This window comes from Alligator mississippiensis, chromosome 1 (genome assembly GCF_030867095.1).
Source record: "Alligator mississippiensis isolate rAllMis1 chromosome 1, rAllMis1, whole genome shotgun sequence".
Classification (NCBI taxonomy): domain Eukaryota; kingdom Metazoa; phylum Chordata; order Crocodylia; family Alligatoridae; genus Alligator; species Alligator mississippiensis.
In genome coordinates, this window is record NC_081824.1 from 178,499,059 (window position 1) to 178,518,098 (window position 19,040).

General features: G+C 46.3%; 1 protein-coding gene across 1 annotated transcript in view; it reads right to left on the bottom strand.

Annotated features, from left to right (window-relative positions):
• The window catches only part of XDH (xanthine dehydrogenase), an 81,631-nt gene that overhangs the window by 17,186 nt on the left and 45,405 nt on the right, over positions 1–19,040 (bottom strand). Inside the window, exons 20-28 of the mRNA XM_019483099.2 lie at positions 18,731–18,850; positions 13,977–14,073; positions 13,110–13,234; positions 11,861–11,994; positions 10,088–10,175; positions 7,420–7,506; positions 6,457–6,648; positions 5,597–5,742; positions 155–236 (exon numbers count right to left, since the gene is read on the bottom strand). Of these exons, the coding sequence (XP_019338644.1) occupies positions 155–236; positions 5,597–5,742; positions 6,457–6,648; positions 7,420–7,506; positions 10,088–10,175; positions 11,861–11,994; positions 13,110–13,234; positions 13,977–14,073; positions 18,731–18,850 (1,071 nt within the window). The remainder of the gene's footprint in view (positions 1–154; positions 237–5,596; positions 5,743–6,456; positions 6,649–7,419; positions 7,507–10,087; positions 10,176–11,860; positions 11,995–13,109; positions 13,235–13,976; positions 14,074–18,730; positions 18,851–19,040) is intronic.

The following is a 19,040-nucleotide window of genomic DNA, read 5'->3' on the forward strand; positions in this document are numbered from 1 at the left end:
GTATATACTGTCTGTATTGAACAGAAAAGATTCATATAATTTCTCCCATAGAGACCTTCATAAGCATTAAGAAATCTTGATGCATAGGGAAAGCCTGGATTAGTGAACATAAAATCCAGTAAATCTCCAGCAAAGATGTGTGACACTTACAGACCTGGTTCAAAAAGGGAACAGTGAAGCTGATGCCAAACTTTGTAGGAATAATGGCCATCCCCCTCTTCTTCCAGCGATTCTGTCTGTGAGACCAAACACAGTTACTTATTCTCCACTCTTCCTTCACGTGTTCATACTACATGATAACTATTAAGAACGTACCTTGTTTTTGGATCCCAGTAAGAGGAGGTCTGAACTGAGTTTATTTCCTCCTCCCCTCCCTCCCTCCCTCCCTCCAAAAAGATTCAAGAAACTGTCAGAACCCAGTAGTTAAGTGCCTCGGCACAGTGGAATTTTCCGCTGCGGTGGAGAACCCCGATGCAGAAAAGTTCCCGCCATCCTTATGCAAATACGCACACCATTATTGGCCGGTTCTAAATTATTCCTACATGGCGACTAGCAATTGGCTCGCTAGCTGTATAAAAGTTAGAGCAGTTTCCGCCCAAGTCGGAGAACTCCGCGCCCACCTCGGAGTGAACTTGGCGGACTGATCAACCACCAACGACTCCCCATCATCGACTTTCCCGATGTACCCTGTGTCCTGCATGCTCATTGAATTGTTGTACTCCGTGTCCTGCATGCTTGTTGAATTGTTGTACTCCGTGTCCTGCATGCTCGTTGAATTGTTGTACTCCATGTCCTGCATGCTCGTTGAATTGTTGTACTCCGTGTCCTGCATGCTCGTTGAATTGTCCACGGACATCTCACCTCGGTTTCTAGAGCTCTCGTTCGGTTTGCAACTGTAACTGAAGTTAACTCTTCGCCTACACTGTGTCCATCGACAGTGTAAGTAAAGTAATCTTGGTTTAATAGATACGCTTCTGTGCCTAATTCTGCTCCATTGCGGGAAAATACCCACCTGCCGTTTCCCGGCCTACTACTCGACCGCTACATGGCGTCATGAACAGGATCTGGGGAAGACGTGATGGAGTTAGAATTAGTTAGAAACTGCCCCTGGCGCAGTGAAAGGCGCCACATGACAAACGCCATCGAACTAGGGGCACACATCGCCTATCACCAAGTGGGCGGAATGGGTGAAAGGCTCGTCAGCGGTTACCTTTCGCTGAAGGGGGAAGAGGGAGCTTCGAAAGAATGGGAAGTGCATCTTCACCCCGGGGCGTTCGGGTGTGTGATGGGTAGTGAGCGGGTCCTATTTAGGCCCCGCGAGGAAATAAGCACCGCATCCCTCACCAGAGTCATACCGGCGGGCGCAGTAGACCCGACTCTTAGCCAAGAGTATGCCCGCTGTATGCGACTCATGCGGGAGGGTGGAGAACCGATGCCGATCGACCGGTTCAGTCCCTCAGCTCTGGCGTCTGGATTGAGGGGCTGCGAGCTTCTTTCTGAGCTCCGTGAAAATTTAGAGGCGGAGGGACGCGCCACAACTGAGAGGGTAGGCCCGAAGAGCGACAAAGGGAGAATGTTGAATGTGATGTTCCGCACCATAACAACTTTGCTGCGGGAGAATGCAAATTTGGAAGCCCAACTTCTCACAGCCGTTCAGGCGGCTAAAGAGGCGGCAGTAAAAGAAAGCCCTGAGTTGACGCCATTTCAAGATGGCGCCGAGGAAGGAGTCAGCCGCCCGGAGAACCCAGAAAAGAAGGGCGGAGCTTCAGAAGAACCGGCGGGAATCCGCCCAGCAGCCCCGCCCACTGAGGTGACGTCACTCCTGGCGGCCCCACCTCCTTACCACGCGGAGGGGGCATCGAGCGGAGGATTGCATCCACCCCTCCCACCAGACACAGCAACAGCTTCGACAGCAGCTCATCCTGTAGTGATAGTCAACCGAGTAATCAATGCGCAGGGTGCAGTTCACACCACCACCTATCGCGCTCGTACTTGGACTGAGTTACAGGAGTTATGCAAGGAATCAAAAATAAAGCCTGAAGAAACTCTGGCCATGTGGCTAGGACGCCTGGTCGTGGAGTTTGGATCCGACTTGCTAGACTTGGAAGAGGCAAGCTTCCTGACCCGGCAAGCCTCGTGGAGTGGAGGGCACGCCACCGACATAGATATAGTGCCATGCAACGTTCACTGGCCCATCCCACTTCCAGCGCTTGTTGCGGGCCAGGTCAGCCACAAATCCCACGCATGGCACGACGGTCGCCCATCGAAGACCAGAGCAGAACAAATTTTACTAGCAATAATAGGAATCTCATACTGTTCCTGGAACTCCAGAGCACACGCACTGGGACTAACACAGCCCCAGCAGAGAGGACCGTGGCCTCACCGCCACCTGCGAAACCCTGGAATTGTCCTGGTAACTCTCAACGGCGTGGAAGCCTGCGTTGAAGTTTATGGAGAAAGGAATGCCATCATCCTTCGGATTCTCCTCAACCCACTAGCTGGCCAACCCGCGGGTAACCTTTTACGTCAACTCCCGCGATTACAGGCCCTTATAAAGTCGGACACAGGAACTTCTAGCGATTTAGAGCATCGACCCACTGAATGCCCGATTGAGGCTCATAGCACAAGGCATCATGAATCTGACCTTCGACGAATATTGCAGCCGTTGCCACAAAGAGCGCCAGAGGAGAGGATCATGTTTGGATTCCTCCTACACCAGTCTAGGCTCACTAAACGGCAGCTACGAATCCTGGGAGACGCGGGCCAATGGCAACTAGCATATGAACTAGGTTTCCAATATCCAAAAGAGCCAGACGACGAATCCACGACGTTCTCATCTTGCTGAGCACGGACAAAACCACGCAACGCCCGAGGTTCATGTTGGGTGAGCTTGTGTGGATCGTCATCCCTTTTCCACATCAGTCGTGTCCGCGAGCATGAGAGAGAGAATCGTCCAGAGCAGGACCATGCCCGAGCACCTGTATCGTGTGCTTTAAAGAAAGCGGGAAGCAGCGAAAAAATCCAATTGGCTGTCCCGTCGCGCGCGCAGTTCCATATAAACACTGTAGTATAAGTTAATGAACTGTTCTAAGGAATTTTTCTTTACAGTTTTTTTTGTCCAAAACCCAAAGTGCGTGGCGGAGGGAAACCCCAAGAGAGAGAGAGAGAGAAGGAGAGAGATAGAGAAGAGTACCGGAGACACGGGGGTCTGACGTGTGATTTCACCATGGCACCTACCGAAGTCCTCATAATTGAACTTTTTATAACTAATATACTTATGTGTATTTGTGTTTGCCTTGGTTATTATTTAATTTGATGCATTGAGGACGAACTTTTATCGCTGTATGCTTTTGTATATACCCGTTTACCATATGTACCCCCTGAGAAAGATGATGACGATTTAAACGACGTGCATGTGCTCCAATTCCAGCTGTGCCATCGGCAACGGGGCATGTCAGAACCCAGTAGTTAAGTGCCTCGGCACAGTGGAATTTTCCACTGCGGTGGAGAACCCTGATGCAGAAAAGTTCCCGCCATCCTTATGCAAATACGCACACCATTATTGGAAGGTTCTAAATTATTCCTACATGGCGACTAGCAATTGGCTTGCTAGCCGTATAAAAGTTAGAGCAGTTTCCGCCCAAGTTGGAGAACTCCGCGCCCATCTCGGAGTGAACTTGGCGGACTGATCAACCACCAACGACTCCCCGTCATCGACCTCCCCGACGTACCCCGTGTCCTGCATGCTCATTGAATTGTTACTCCGTGTCCTGCATGCTTGTTGAATTGTCCACGGACATCTCACCTCGGTTTCTAGAGCTCGTTTGGTTTGCAACTGTAACTGAAGTTAACTCTTCGCCTATGCTGTGTCCATCGACAGTGTAAGTAAAGTAATCTTGGTTTAATAGATACGCTTCTGTGCCTAATTCTGCTCCATCACGGGAAAATACCCACCTGCCGTTTCCCAGCCTACCACTCGACTGCTACAGAAACGAGTGTCCCTGTGGCAGGCCAGTAGGGGGTGCTCCTGCATTGAGCCACCCACCTCACTGCACCCGACCACCTTCCAGGCTCCGAGTGCCTCCCTGGGGGCGCCTCATGTCTGGCCAACCCCCTTCCCTCCTTTTTGGAACCCTTTCTGTTCCTTCCTAAAGTAGGGAGGCTTCTTGTCCAGCCCCTCGTGATTTAGCAACAGTTGGTCCGCAATTTCAGTGGTCTCTTGGATGGTTTTGGGGGCCCTGTCTTTGACTAGGGTTTTAAACTCCCTCGGACAGTGGTGATAAAATTGGTCCAGCGCTATGAGGTTTAGCGCCTTCTCTCTATTGTCAGCCTTGGCTCCGTCTGCCCATTTAAGGAGTCCCACACCTGGGCCGCAAAATCGGTCATTGTTTTCCCAGGTTGTGGGATGGTATTCCAGAATTTTTTCCAGAAATAATCCAGTCCTAACCTGAATCTTGAACACACAGCATTTTTAAAGGCATCATAGTTATCTGCTGATTCTGAGGGCAGGCTGTTCAGGACCACAGACATGTCACCCTTGACCAGAGCAGCCATGAGGAAGACTCAGAGAGAAAGAAGAGGTGGACCATCTGAAACTTGCTCTCTCTCTCAAAACTCATGATCAATGAACTGCCTGCCCCCAGAGGAAATGTCCACTTGTCTCTGGATGATACTTGTGAGTAAGCTACCTGAGATCTAACTAGATATATAGCTTGCCGTAACTCAGTTGTGTGATCAAAGGCTACCCAGCCATGGGAGTTTGCTCTATGGGATTTCTCTGATATTGCTCTACTCTGTACCCTATTTCCAACCCTACCCCTTATAACCAATAAAGTTCTCCTTTGTACCTAGTGTTGGAGACTTATTGGGAGTGGGTCTAGATTATGCCTTGGAGTCACCTTGGTTCAGCTAACTAAGGGAGAGCACTGCTTGTCCTTCTGACCTGCGGGAAGCATCCCAAGTTCTTGAATTGAATCAAGTACCCTCGAGGGCTACTAGGCCTGTGTTTCCCAAGGTGCACAGAGCCAGAATCAAGCCCAGCCCTGGGTGGTGGCAGTGGAACCCCCAGGCTAGTGGGTGTGCTCCAGGAAGGGGGTCGGCCAGACATGAGGCACCCCCAGGGAGGCACTCGGAGCATGGAAGGTGGTCGGGCACAGTGAGGTGGGTGGCTCAACACAGGAGCACCCCCTACTGGCCCACCACAGTCCCCATTTATTTAGTATGTAATTGTGACTACAAATCAAATGAAGAGGATGAAATGGCAGTATAAAACCCATCTATAAGTGTTCTCATGGCCCTCTGAAACCCAAGTTCTAGTTTGCATCAGTCCTTCCCTATATCTCACTTCACCTACAGAAAAGTAAACCTTTAGAGGCTAAATTTATTCATGGTGTTAAATCAGTGGGATGAATTTGGTCCATTATTGTACAGAGTATCCTTCCCACACTAGGACCAAAGAGACTTCAAGAAGTAAAATAAAATCAGTATCTTTATCATATGATTTTGACTCTAAATTACTCAAATTATATGGATAGAACTTCAAAAGACAATGGAAAATAGGTACAACTAATATTGCTCCATAGTAGAAAATTCCTACCTGTTGAATTCATCTATCAGTTTCCTTCTGGCATGATAGTTTGAGCTCTCCAGACACTCTTCCCAACACCTCTGCACAGTAAATCCCTCAAGCTTTTGGTTAAAGTGGGTCAGGTCTCCTTCATTGTACAAATTCAGTTTTCTCACCTTCCCAAAGAAAGATATATCCAGGACTGATTAAACATAAAGCATACAGTGCTTCAATCTGAGTCCCTCAATTGAACAGCACTGGGTGCATCTACATGTTCATTAATGAGTTTTTCCTGTTAAGCATTAAATTTAGTACCTCTAATGTGGGGTACTAACTAAATGCACATTAGGCTGCCCTACTGCACCGTAGTGAAAGTGCATGCTTTTTTAATGACATGTAATGCGCAGTATCCTATCTTTACTGCACATTAGCATATTAGCACAGTTTCTGATGTGACATTTAAATAGGCAGTAAAATAGGTTATTGCAGATTAAAGTGTGCAAGTAGACATGCCCACCGAGACCAAATTTACCTTCAGTTCTCATACTGTGCTCATAAAAAAACATGGTGACGTGATCATGGGCTGGGTTTTTTCAAGAAAAAGGTTATGGGATTTAGACACATAATCCCGTGGAATTTGGGCCTCTAGCTCCTTATGCTCCATTGAAAAAGTTGGCATTAAAGCTAACACTAGACAATGAGACAAAGTTGAAATCAGAAGATGAATTAAGTGAAGCAGATTATAATTCAAGTCTTCCCTGAGTGATTTAGCACTGACAAACAGAAAGGAGAATTCCTGTGCTTACCACCTACTTACTGTAGTATGTCAAATTCCTGAGGCTTTGCTAGTATGCTGCACTGCACTGAAATATAATTCAAATGATTTGTACCTGCTCTGCTGGCAGGCCACACTTCATAGCAATGTCATGCATCCAGCACTCAGCAATCATCATTCCCTGTGGACCACCAAAGCCACGAAACGCTGTGTTGGAGGAGAGGTTAGTCTTACAGACGATGCCCAGGCTGCTGACATTAGGGATGTTGTAAGCATTATCCAAGTGAAACAAAGCCCTTTCCATAACCTGGTGAAAGGCAGATACAAAAAACGAGAGGGAGAATTATTTTTTAACCTATTTCCCACGCCAGATTTTGCTCTTCTTACTGGAGCAAGACTGAGATGCAGCAAGGGCTCGTGTATGAAATGGGCTGCTTTACCTTATTGCCAAGAGCATACAATTACCCCACCAGGGGAGTGAAGAGGCAGGGGCATGGCTACACTCTCCTTCTTCATTGGCAGACAAGGTTGGCTGATATCAGACAAAGGCACTTGCTGCATCTTTTCAAAGGCTGTTGCAACATGCATACTCCCTCTGTGAACCCTGAGGCTCCAGGAAGGACTGTGACTTCTGAAGCACAGTCCTCTTAAAGTTCCTCCTGGCCTCGTTCTGTCCCATGCCATTCCCTACTTCAGGCTGTGGCTACAGGCCACAATCCAGTGGGTGGTGTTCAGCTGTTTTCTAAAGTCAGTGTTCTTGAAATCACCTGCTTGGTCTAGATTTTGACAGTATTATGGAAGATTGTATATCAGATTGGAAGACAATGCTGTGGCAGAGTTCATGCTGGAGATAGCTCAGAGAGCAATCTTTGGTAATAAAGACTGAGCCAAATTCTGATGCCAGTTACAATAAGGAACATAATGCAAGAGTGGCACTGGAGGCAGCTGAAAGATAAGCTCAGTTTTCTGAAATGAAATGCAACAAGCTTTACATACTGGCTTACAGAAATGTTGAGTCAGTGTTTTATTAACACTGACTATTTCTTTTGTTATCAAACAGGAGGTTTTTCTTACTTACGCCATAAGAGAGGTCTACAGAGTTGCCACCATTGGAATAATAGGACACCTCCAGACTATTGACTTTCCCATTGTTCATAAAGCCAACCTGCCAAAAAACAAACCTCTTCAGATTATATTTACCAGCTACATAAAAACATGCAGACATTAAGAACCTAACAAGCTTTCAGGGGTGTAGGTTGTAGCCATGTTGGTCTAAGGACATAGGCAGACAGGGTTCTTTGGGTGAATCTGATATTTTTATTAGACCAACTTAAATAGTTGAAAAAAAAAATTGTTTTTCCAAGATTTCAAATTTCAGTATTCAGCTGCAAAAGGCAACTTTGTTCCTTCCTTCAGAAAAAAATAATGTTTTTTATGATGATGAATGGTGGCATCTTAGCAGCACACCATTTATGCAGCAGAACAACTATTGTACAAGCAAAACTTCTAGAAGCTTCCCCACCACTGTGGGTCACACCCTCACCCAACAAGGCACTTCTCTAAAATGTAGTTCATCCACGGTGACCAAGCCCTCTTTATTTCAAAGAACAGCCAAATGACAATTTAAGAGAAAAGTTAAAGGAACATGGAATAGTGCACAATTCCAGCCAATTCATGGACATCTAAGACCACCACAATGGTCACCGTGCCACTTATTATGGCAGGGACAAGCAATTATTTCAGTTGGAGGGCCACTTAACGAGTTTTGGTGAGCTGTCAAGGGCCACATGGGAAGCCCCACCCCTTGACAGGTGCCCTGCCCCTGGTCACCATCTTGTAACCAGAAGTCTTGGGACCCCTGACTTTGCCACCAGAAGTCCCTCCCCTTGCCCCCATAAGTACTCCTTTTAGGAAGGGGGTTTGCCATCTCAGAACCAGAAAAAAACAAATTATATACTAAAAATCAAGCATTGACAAAAACATATTTTAATTTTACTTAAAAAAAAAATGTCCTGTTTTATGTTTGTTTGTGAGGTGTGTATAGAGGTGATTGCATAATAGCTCAAAATGAATTCTTACTCTTGTATATTGTGGGGGGGGCATAGGTGGTGGGTATGGGGTTTGTGGGGAGCTCTGGGTGCGTGTGTGTGGATGTGTGTGCGTGTGGGATGTGGGTGGCTGGGTATGGGGGGTGTCTGTAGGGATGTGTGGGTGGGTATGGGGTTTGTGGGGAGCTGTGGGGTGTGTGGAAGTGGAGGTTGGCTGGGGGAGTGTGTGGGGGGTGTGCATAGTGGGGTAGATGCGTGTGTGTGGTGGGGTGTGTGCATGTAGCAGTCAGCGGGGCTCCCCACAGAAGCACACAGGTTTGTGTGTGTGAGAAGGGGTGTGGGGGAGGGGGTGGATGGGTGCAATGTTTGTAAGGCATGCAGGGGAGGGCTTGTGGATATGGTGGGGTGTGCATGGGAGCCTCCCTGCGCACTCCCCTGAAGCAGTCAGCACCCTGCCCCGCAACAGCCAGGAGCCCTGCATCTTGTGGCACCTCCCCACCACTGTCAACAGTGTACAGCCCCAGCTCCACCCCACCCCATGGGGACTCACCTCTGCGGGAGTGGATCATCTGGGACCCAGGCACAGCTCTGATCCAGCCCACCCTGTATCTGCTTCGCACCACCCACCCACGGCGCATCCCGCCACCCCCTTGGCACACAGCGGGGCTGGGGTGGCTCTGCGGCTAGACTGCCTTTCTAGGCAGCCCAGGTGGCAGCGGCTCCTTCTAGTGGCTGCCACTGCTAGCCCCATCCTCGCAGTACCCCAGGGGAGCTGTGCCACACAGCCAGGACCCGGCCTGTCCTGCACCTGCTCCAGACTCACCAGCCCAGACTCAGCAGCAGTGGGTATTGCTCAGTGCAGAGAACTCTTGCTCAGTGTAGGGAAAAAGCAGACCCTCCCCCTCGCCACTGCTATGCCCTTCCTGCTGCAACTGCCTGGAACCCACACCGGGCTGCCCTGTGTCTGCTCTGCGCTGCCACCACTGCCCCACTGGGCAGCCTGGAGGTAGCAGAAACGTAGGTCAGTCCAACAGGTGCTTCAGGTGCAGCAAGGGGGAGGGGGAGGGTCTGCTTTTCTACTACACTGAGCAACAGTTTCTGCCTGGCTGCCACCACTGCTGAGTCTGGGCGGGCAAGTCTGGAGCAGGTGCAGGGTAGGCCGGGTCAGAGCTGTGTGGCATGGATCCCAACCAGTACCGCGGCTCTGGGGCCAGCAGCAGCATCTGCCAGAAGGAGTCACCACCATCTGGGCTGCCTAGAAAGGCAGTCCAGCCATGGAACCTTCCCAACCATGCTGCCTGCATGCCTAGGGGGCGGCAGGACGCACCACGGCTGGATGGTGCCTGGGCTAGGCGGGACCAAGGAGGACCCACTGTGGGGTGAACAAAGACCCTCCATGGGCCAGATATGGCCCATGGGCTGTATTTTGCCCACCCCTGTGTTATGGCTACAGTGAAGACCAAAGTCAGATCTTTCTGATCCAAACCTCTGGCTTCCTGCTGGAGTTAGAGAAGAATCTTTGTTTTCTGGGAGAATGTACAGCAACTATGACCTACTCTAATCCTGTCCATTAGAGGGCAGTGGACACAAACATACACATGCACATGCACACAAACACACACATTAGCTCATTACAATACCTTTCACTTCCTAAAGGACATGTTTAAAATAATACACTTTAAAAAAAATAGTGCATACCTTATACTGCCCCAAAAATGGATGCCTTCCACCACTAATTAGCATGTCTTCATCACGATCAAGCATGCATCGTACTGGACAACCAGTCCTGTTAAAGAAAACCTTTTATCATGTAGAACTTGAAATTTACTGGCCCGTCTCTTTTGGAAGAATCTTCCTAAACAGCTAAGTCTCAGAAAGTCAATAGCCACATAAGATAAGAAATAAATCACTAGGATTCTTCCATTTTCTCTTAAGCAAATGGATTAGGTAGAAAATGCTCACACAATGGGACTTGATATTCCTCAAAATTCTTGCAATGGTGCTCATACTAAACAGCAAAAATATGGCTTTTTAGGAACATGGAGGCTAATGCATTATCTTTAATATTCTCTAGCTAGCTTCTCAGAGTACTGCTCTAACCTTCACTAGGAAAAAAATACATATTAATTATGTAACAGGGGTAGGTAAAATGCTAACTAGCCCTGTTTGACCTCTTGACTTTAGTTGACTAATTATTTAACTGAGTTTATATTTCACCTTTAGCAGGAGGAGTTCTCCCTCTCTGTCTGAGTCTGCCATCCTTCCACTGACTGCTCTTCCTGATGTTTCCAAGCAGAAACATCTGGGGACATGAAATAACTTTTATGGCTGACAGAGGACAGAAGAACAAAGAACACATTTTAATGGTTTATCATTAAAGGCAAGATGCTTGCTTTGAGCTGGAAAGGAAAAAGTTGCCTGGGCATATAAGCTCCCTTTTAGATACTTTCTGCCACAGTAAGCAACTTCAGTATGCCCTGTTAAAGTTATTGCTACAGCAAGGAACATAAGCAGGACTCTCAACAGAGTGCCTCCCAGCTTGCAGGAGTTACTATGGGAAATGTGGAAATGAAACTGGGCATGTAACGCGTGGTCCATACAACTCTCACTTCATGGTCGGTGTTCAGTTAAAACCACAAGAACGGTGCACAGAGACAGAGACCTAAATCAAAATGAAAATGAAAACCTGAAATGGTTGTGTGGGATCCCAAACCCAGATCCTAATCCAATGCTCACGAATGGTCACAATCTGGATAGAACAAAAACTCCAAATCCAGGCATCCCTGAATTTTGGCTCATATGAAACTTGGTTTGCTATTTTATGGCTTGGGACCATTTCTAGTTACAAGCAGGAGGTGTGAGTGTAGCCAGAAAGAACAAAAGAAGAGAGAGGCAGAGCAGTGGTGGTCCAGGTTAGGTAGCAATAGACAACACAAAGGATAGACCACACAAAGCAATAGATAACACAACTGGCTGTTGCACCTTAATTTGTCCACAGTGTTGCTGAAACAAGGTTTAGCATTCAGTTCTAAACAAAGGTTGGGACCCACTTCAGTGGAGGGAAGGGACAGAGAGCATCAGCTGCAAGGGCTTTATGGATGCAGCAATAGTCCAGGCATGTGGCTTCTCTCCTTTAGGCTCTTCAGATATAGCTGACATCCCACTGTTCTCCACATTTTATTGCTATTACATTCCTCTGTAAGAACAGTCCATTCAAGGGCTGCACCTAGTTAGAAGCAGTTTATATTTCCTTTTCCAGCTAAAAATACTATTATTGACCTGCCCTAGAAATTCACAAGCCATCTGGGAATAAAAAGCTGATGAGGATCCTACCACAGAAAAACAAGTGCTGAAGCCCAAGTTCTGATCCAGAAGTACATCTACCTGCTTCCTCTTCTTAATAATAAAAAAAAAGACAGTACTATGTGCTGTGGAGTAAGGAATGCCCCACCTCTCAGCACCAACACTTACTTGAATGCAGCTACAGCTACAACTGTTGACAAAATAGTATTTCTGGTCTCCTTTCCTCCAAACCCTCCTCCCATTCTCTTCACTCGAATCAAAATTCGATTTGAGGGCACACCTAATACATTGGCAACAAATTCCTACAGGAAAAGGAAAAGATGTCATACAGGCAGCAGGGTTAGCAATGGGAGTCAGAAACAACAGCATCTCTCAGGCTTGATTTTTTATCTTCATTATCTGTAGCCTCAATGTAAGCACTTAGAGAGTTTGCCAGGGGGTCAGACAAGTACATGGGCAGATAATATAGAGCTTCCAAAAAATATGGGTCTTATCTTTACCAGCAGCAATGGCTCCCTGATCATCAATCAGTGTCCTCTCGCAAGAAGCTTGAAACCAAAGAACTGTAATCTCAAGGCCCCTGCTTCCTACTTTCCTTCTGTAGCAGTAGGGTATTTTTAAACAGTTAAGTAGGCACTGTCACACTGGGCCAAACCAACAGCTCAGCTAAGTCCAGTATCCTGTCTCAGAGTGGCCAGACCAGATCCCTTGCCCCTGCACCCCCCAACCAGAAGTGTCTGCAACTCCTGCTGCCTGCCCACTCCCACCACTTACCATATGACCAGTGGTTGCAGAGGTAGCAGCTGCAGCCCCAGGATGCTGGAGCTGCTGCCACTGCTGCTGCTGCTGTGTAGCTGAGCCAGAACCAGGGCCAGAGCTTCCATGTGCTCTGTGCCCACATCTGTATGGGGGGTGGAGCCATGACTGAAAGTAAGCAGTGGGAAGGAGCAGGGGCTGTGAGGCAGAGGTCCTGGGAGTAGGCAGAGATGATGAGGAGGGCAGCAGCTGCATCTCTGACTCCAACCTCAATGTCAGGTTGGACCCAGGGTCAGAGCCGCAGTAGCCATCTGCCCTCCTCTCTCCCCTTACCTTGTACTCATATTCAAGACAAGGAGCATTTTTCCCTATGTGTAATGGTGGGGGGGTCCTCATCTTGGATTTGAGGAAATATGGTAATCAGCAATCAGTGCAAACCAAGATGGAATTTTTTTGTGGGATAACCCCATGCTACTTGAACTAAGAATCCTGGTGACCTAATTATTTCACTATATTCCCCTCTGAGCAATCTAAGCTAGACCAATATTTTCACACAAGCACAAGCTAGAATCAATGACAAATTAAGTGTTTATGCCAGCCTAATATGAGTAACCCCCACAAAAGCAAATTAACCAGAGAGAGCAGGACAACTGAGAGTTACCTGTGTCTTTGTTAGATTCTGGGTGGACACAAAGAGCTCCATCTCCCCATCTTCACCTTTTGGCACAGCAACGGTACAGTGAGTCTCCAGGTAAAAGTGCTCCTGCCCACCAATATACATCTCCCCTGAAGAACCAATAAAAATGTGATCAGAAACCTACGGGTTTACCATATCTATGGCTTTGACTGCTGCTTTGTTCCTTCTCTGGTTTCTCCAATTGCATTCCTTCAGGTGACAGAACTCATGGTGTGCAGTTGAAACTCACTATTTCACCCTCTCTTAAACCAGGATTAAGGTAACAATGATCTATCTATGAGATCCAATTATTATCCTGCAGATCTGACTGGACACCTGCATTTCTTCCTTTCCTATGCACAATAACCAAAACATCTTTAAAAAGAAGTAGTCATACATAGCAATAGGATTTAAAAAAAAACCCAAACAGTTTACAAATGTCTCTCTCTCTCCTAAAGCTCTATTATTCCATGGCAGCAATCTACATGGAGATTACCATGGAGTAGATCTATTTATGGAAGAGGTCTACTTCAATGTAACATTTTCAGTGTGATGTAGCCTTCTGAGTCCTTGCCCACATGGAAAATAAACCAAAAGAGTTATTACAGAATAAAGTATTCTGGAATAGCCATTACAGAACAGCTCCCTGTGTGGACACTATCTCACTAAACACATAATTCTTCCTGAATAATTTGACTTTTATTCTTGAAGAGTGTCTAAATGGGGAATTATTATGGAACAATTCATTCCAGGCATTCTGAAACAATTCCTTCTGTACTTGCTATTTCATAACTGCTTATTTTACAGTTATTTGCTGCCAACTATCTTGTTTGAAAAGAAATGATAACTCACCTTCCAAAATGTGGTCAGATTCTTCAAATCCTTTCTGGACATTTCCTTTGTTAATCTTCCTTATACGCTTAAAAAAGGACTTTTTCTCAATAGCTTCCTGAGAATCATAGCACATATTAAGTTTTGTTAGGGAGACAGAATGGGTTTTCAACAAAGGAAATGTTTGCAAAGAATGGCTGCTTCCATGGAAAATGTTAATTTTTCATAAAAATATGCTGGCTAAAATTGAGCTATTGTAGTTTGCTCCTTACATCCCATCCTCCTCTAGTGGCTGGATCCCTTAGTGCACCAGGGCAATGGGCTCCATACAGCTTCCCCCATACCAAGAAAGAGAAATATGATGCATTATGGGAAATGTAGTTCTTTGGATTCCTGGGCCATAACAGAAAATAGGGGTGCAAGGACCAAACTGCAGTCCTGGGAACTAGCGCAAGAAGTATAAAAACTATGAAGGGCTAAACAATAATAAAAAAAACCCCTAAAAAACCCTATTAGGGGTGCACCGATGAAGATTTTCTTGGCCAATACCAATAGCCAATGATTAACCGACCATACTGGCTGATGCTGATCCCATAACCAATATTTAGTACTAGTGCAAGGCATTCTAAACTACTGACATAAACCTTTTTTCTGTTTGTTTTTCATTTATAACACACACACACACATAGATGGATAGATTTTTTGTGTGTTCCTGCTTCTACAAACATATTGTAGCAAAATAAAAACAAACACATATTAACTTTAAAACTTTTACTTTTAAAACGGTAGTTTGCAGTATAAACTTTATACACTTACATAATGATTCATTTGACAGCAAAGTCATTATAGAACTCAATGTTCACTTTGTTTTACAAAAATCACCCCAAAGTCAGAAAAAATGGCATAATCACAACAATTCAAAATAAACTCATGAGAAATGTATATGAAGACATAAAAATTACAAAATGAAAAATGTTAAGGTACAGTTTGTAGTCATAAAACCATTGTTGTAATAATAATAATAATAATAATAATAATAATAAATTACTTACAGTATTGGTAGAGTAAAAAAAAAAGACATATTTATAGCTTCTTCATTGCTTACCCACAGCTTTAGCATAGCAAGTGGGTGAGTGGAAGGCTTTTCTTGACAAAAAACAACATTTCTGCTTTTTCGCACACCAGTCAGTTCCTCTTCTCATTCACAACATGTTAAGCTGCACTGAATAGCCATTCGCTCTCAACACTGCTGTACAGGGCAGAGCAGCTTCAGGCAAAATGGGAAATTATTTTGCTTTCTCAGTATTTGTCGCTTTCCCAGTATTTCAAGTCGTTTTGCACTTCTTGGACGTGTGGGCTCACTCAGGTAGCTTTGCTTCTGAAGCATTACATTGCTGTTTACCCCCACCAGGTTCTACCACACAGGTACTTTCTCCAATATCTCATCATACACAGTGTTTAGTTTTATAGTGCTGTCATCTGCCTCTTGATTTCTTTGTGGTGGGTTCTGTCTGTTCTGCATCATTCCTGTTGGCTTGCATTCTTTCCAAGCGTGTTATCAACATTTGTGTAGCCAGCGGCAGCTTTTTGCTATTATCAGTAAAGTACCTGTCCTTGTAGTTTGTATCCAGCGGCATTACAATGCAGTAGAGAAGTTCTGAAGCAATTTCAACAAAGCACATTTCCCCAGCTTCCAGCAAAGTGATTTTCATAGTTTTAATTCCATGGTCTGAGTCTGTAACTTTGCTCAAAAGTCTTTTTAAAGCCACAACAGATGGGATGACATCAGAAGCAGAGGCTGAGGATGAACTCAATTCATGTGATAGTTCTTCAAAAGGCACTAGAGTTATCACTACTTTTTCCATCACCCCCCCCCACTGATGTATGGTGAGAGTCACAAGGATTTCATAGTCAGCTGCATACACTCCAAGTGCACATTTCTGCTCTTTAAGACTTTGTAGCATGTAAGTTCCACCTTGTCTGTATACATCCTGCTGTAACCTCTTGGAAGGCATTTCTAGTTCAATCTGCACACCTTGAAAACGAAAATAGGCCAATGGAGAGTGTTTGAAGCATGCAACGATTTTTTGTCCTATAGCCGGTATGTCAGACATGTTGCACTGTGATAACACTCCTTCATTCACAATGAGCCAGGGCGTACATGCTATACAAGATAAGCATGGCAAACCGGAGTCTTGCGTTGCCTTTGCTATGGTTTCTTGTGTTATCCCTGATAATGGCATGAACTTTTGTCCTTGGGATTTTCCATGCTGCAAACATCTTGTCAAATGCCATTGAAATAGCTTCAGCCATATGGGAACCACTGAGCTCCTGGGCCTGTAGTACTGCCCTCTGTAAACTGTAATTCACATGTATCCATTTGGCACTGAAACTTGGCATTGACATAAGTGACAAATAAGAGTTCCAAATATCAGTTGTAAAGCTAAGTGATGATATATGATTCAGGGACTGTGGTTTTCTCTGTTTAAAAATCACAAATTCTCTGATTAAAACCCCCAAAATCCATGTTTTTCCATGAATAAAATGAAACTTCACTCTCTATATAGGTATTGGTTGAATACAGCATTTTATTGATATATTTACAATTTTAAAGCAATTTGGAAGCCTACCAGTGCCTCAATAACTATAATAAAATGCATTCTAAATACCTATAAATTTTGGCATTTGATTTTGGATTTTTTATCGTGAAAAAATCAGAGCTCCCCCTGCCCCCTTTGCTCACCAGGACACAGGTCCAGCTGCAGCTGTCCCCCCTCACTGCTTTGTGGTACTGAGAAGCCCTGATATGCTTGTGCATTGCCCATGGCATTGCCACTCACTCTCGACCTGCAGCCCTCCAGCCCTGCTGCTGTCCCTTACTCTCAACCCGCAGCCCCCACGGTCCTGCTAGTGCCCCTGACTCCCCACCAACAGCCACCTGGGCCCTGACAGTGCCCCTCACTCCCCACCCACAGCCCCCACCTCCCCTAGCCCTGCTGGAGGGGGCCCCCCAGCTACCAAGCCTACTAGGCCAGGGACTGGGTCTTCAGCCCCGTGCATCTGTGCCCAAGCCCCAGCTGCTGCCCATGGCAGGTGGCAGCTGCTGTGGCAGAGCAGAGCGCAGAACCCAGTTCCCCCTCCCCCATGGGCAGCATGGCCAAACCAGAGCCCACTGTGGGGTGGGTCAGGCTGGCCACTGTGGACTCAGGCTCCCTACCCTCCTGCCTTCCACAACCCCCCAGGGCCCCCAGGGCCCAGCAGGATGGACCCAGCATTGCAGAGCAGAGCAGGTCCAGGCAGGGAAGTTTGAAGCCACCACCACAAGCCCCGGGTGGGCAGGGGGCACCTCACCATGGTGGTGTGGAGCTCCCAGTGGTGGTAACTAGCTTCCACACCCTGCTCTGCTGGGTTCTGCCCCCTGGGCTGCAGAAGCCCTGGCCCGAGCCCTGGCCCAAGCCCACCCAGCCCTGCCCTGGGCACGTGCCTCCCATGCCCCACCAGGAGTGAGCACAGTGGCAAGGAGCCAGGCCCCACCCTTCAGATGAGCTGCCTGCAGCTCCATCCCACTCCCTACCTGGGCCCTGTGGCAGTGCATTCCAGACCCAGGCCCCACGCACCACTCACTACCCCAGCTGGGTAGCACCCCAGCCCCAGCCCTGCACTGCCCTGCCCAACTCCCTCCCTCCCTCCCTATGAGGGCCTCAATTTCTACCCACCACTTACCTACAAGAGCTGCTCTCTAGGCTGCCTGGTGGCCATGTACATATGTGTGTGTACACATGCACATGGCACCCCCTGCTGATCACCCTTTTCCTATTTCTCCCAGCCCCTTACAGGCTGGAACTCTGCCAGCCTGCAATGGGAAACCCACTGTTTCCCACGTTTTTCTCCTTTAAAGGATAAAATCTAGGTTTTGCCACGTATTTCCATGGTGAACGGAAAACCCAGATCCATGATGATCATCTTCAACCAGTACCTGTATGTGTTTTAAAAAGACACTGTACAGCTCTGGCAGCACAGTCTCAGCTATAAACTTTCTTATAGGTAGTGTGTAACAAGGCTCCAGGCATTCAACAAGACAGGAGAATCCAGTATATTCTACACTGGAAAACGGCAATCATCCAGAGCTATATATTCCACTAAACAGTTAGTAATTTCTTTAGCCCTGACATCTCCACCTCCAAATTCCTGTGAGCGTTTTAGTGCTTCGTGTAATGATAGTTGCTTTAGCACAGCTTGTTCCTGCCCTGACTCTTTCTTTTCTGGAGCCATCTTTAGGAAATTGTTGTATTCCGTAGCATGGTACATCTTGATGGGCTGTATTAAATTTGTTGTGTTGAAATATTTACTGGTGTTGCCTCCACACAAAATATCTTCAGCACTTACTTTGCAATCAACTCATCTGTTGTTCTTTTCAGACACTTTAAAAAAAATCCATATTGCGCGCCTTTGAGACATATTTATAGTTGATAGAGATCGCACAGTGCACACCACAGCAAATACTTTCTTGTCTCACAGCTTACGCATCACAGCATTCCATGTGCCAGAAGCCATAATTATCAGTAAATATTATTATCAGCCAATTATTATTGGCTACAATGACCAAAAAAAGCTGATAGCCAATAACATCATTCCTCCTTTTATCAGTGCCAATCTGATAGCCAATCGATATATCGGTGCACCCCTAATCCCTATGTATTCAGGTATAAGAGCTAAACTAGCATATTCTGGGGTCTTGGGCTGACTAATCAGAGGCTAGGCCTATGCTTCCTTACCTCAATTGTGACAATAGGTGTGAGGTCTTCATATTTGATCTTCACAGCTTTAGCAGCTTTTCGGGAATGTTCTTGAGTGTCTGCAAGAACTCCACCAATGATATGGCCCACACAAGTAACCTATGCATGAAAAGAAATTCCATTACTCAAATTATTCATGAAGTTAATTTCTCCTCTCTTCCTTCTGCAATATCCCCTCATCTGCCTCCCCCTTTTTAGAACAAATGGCATACACCTTCACATATAATAGAAACATTTCTAATTTCTAGCTGCACTGGTATAAATTCAAAGAAATGATTTTTTGCTAACA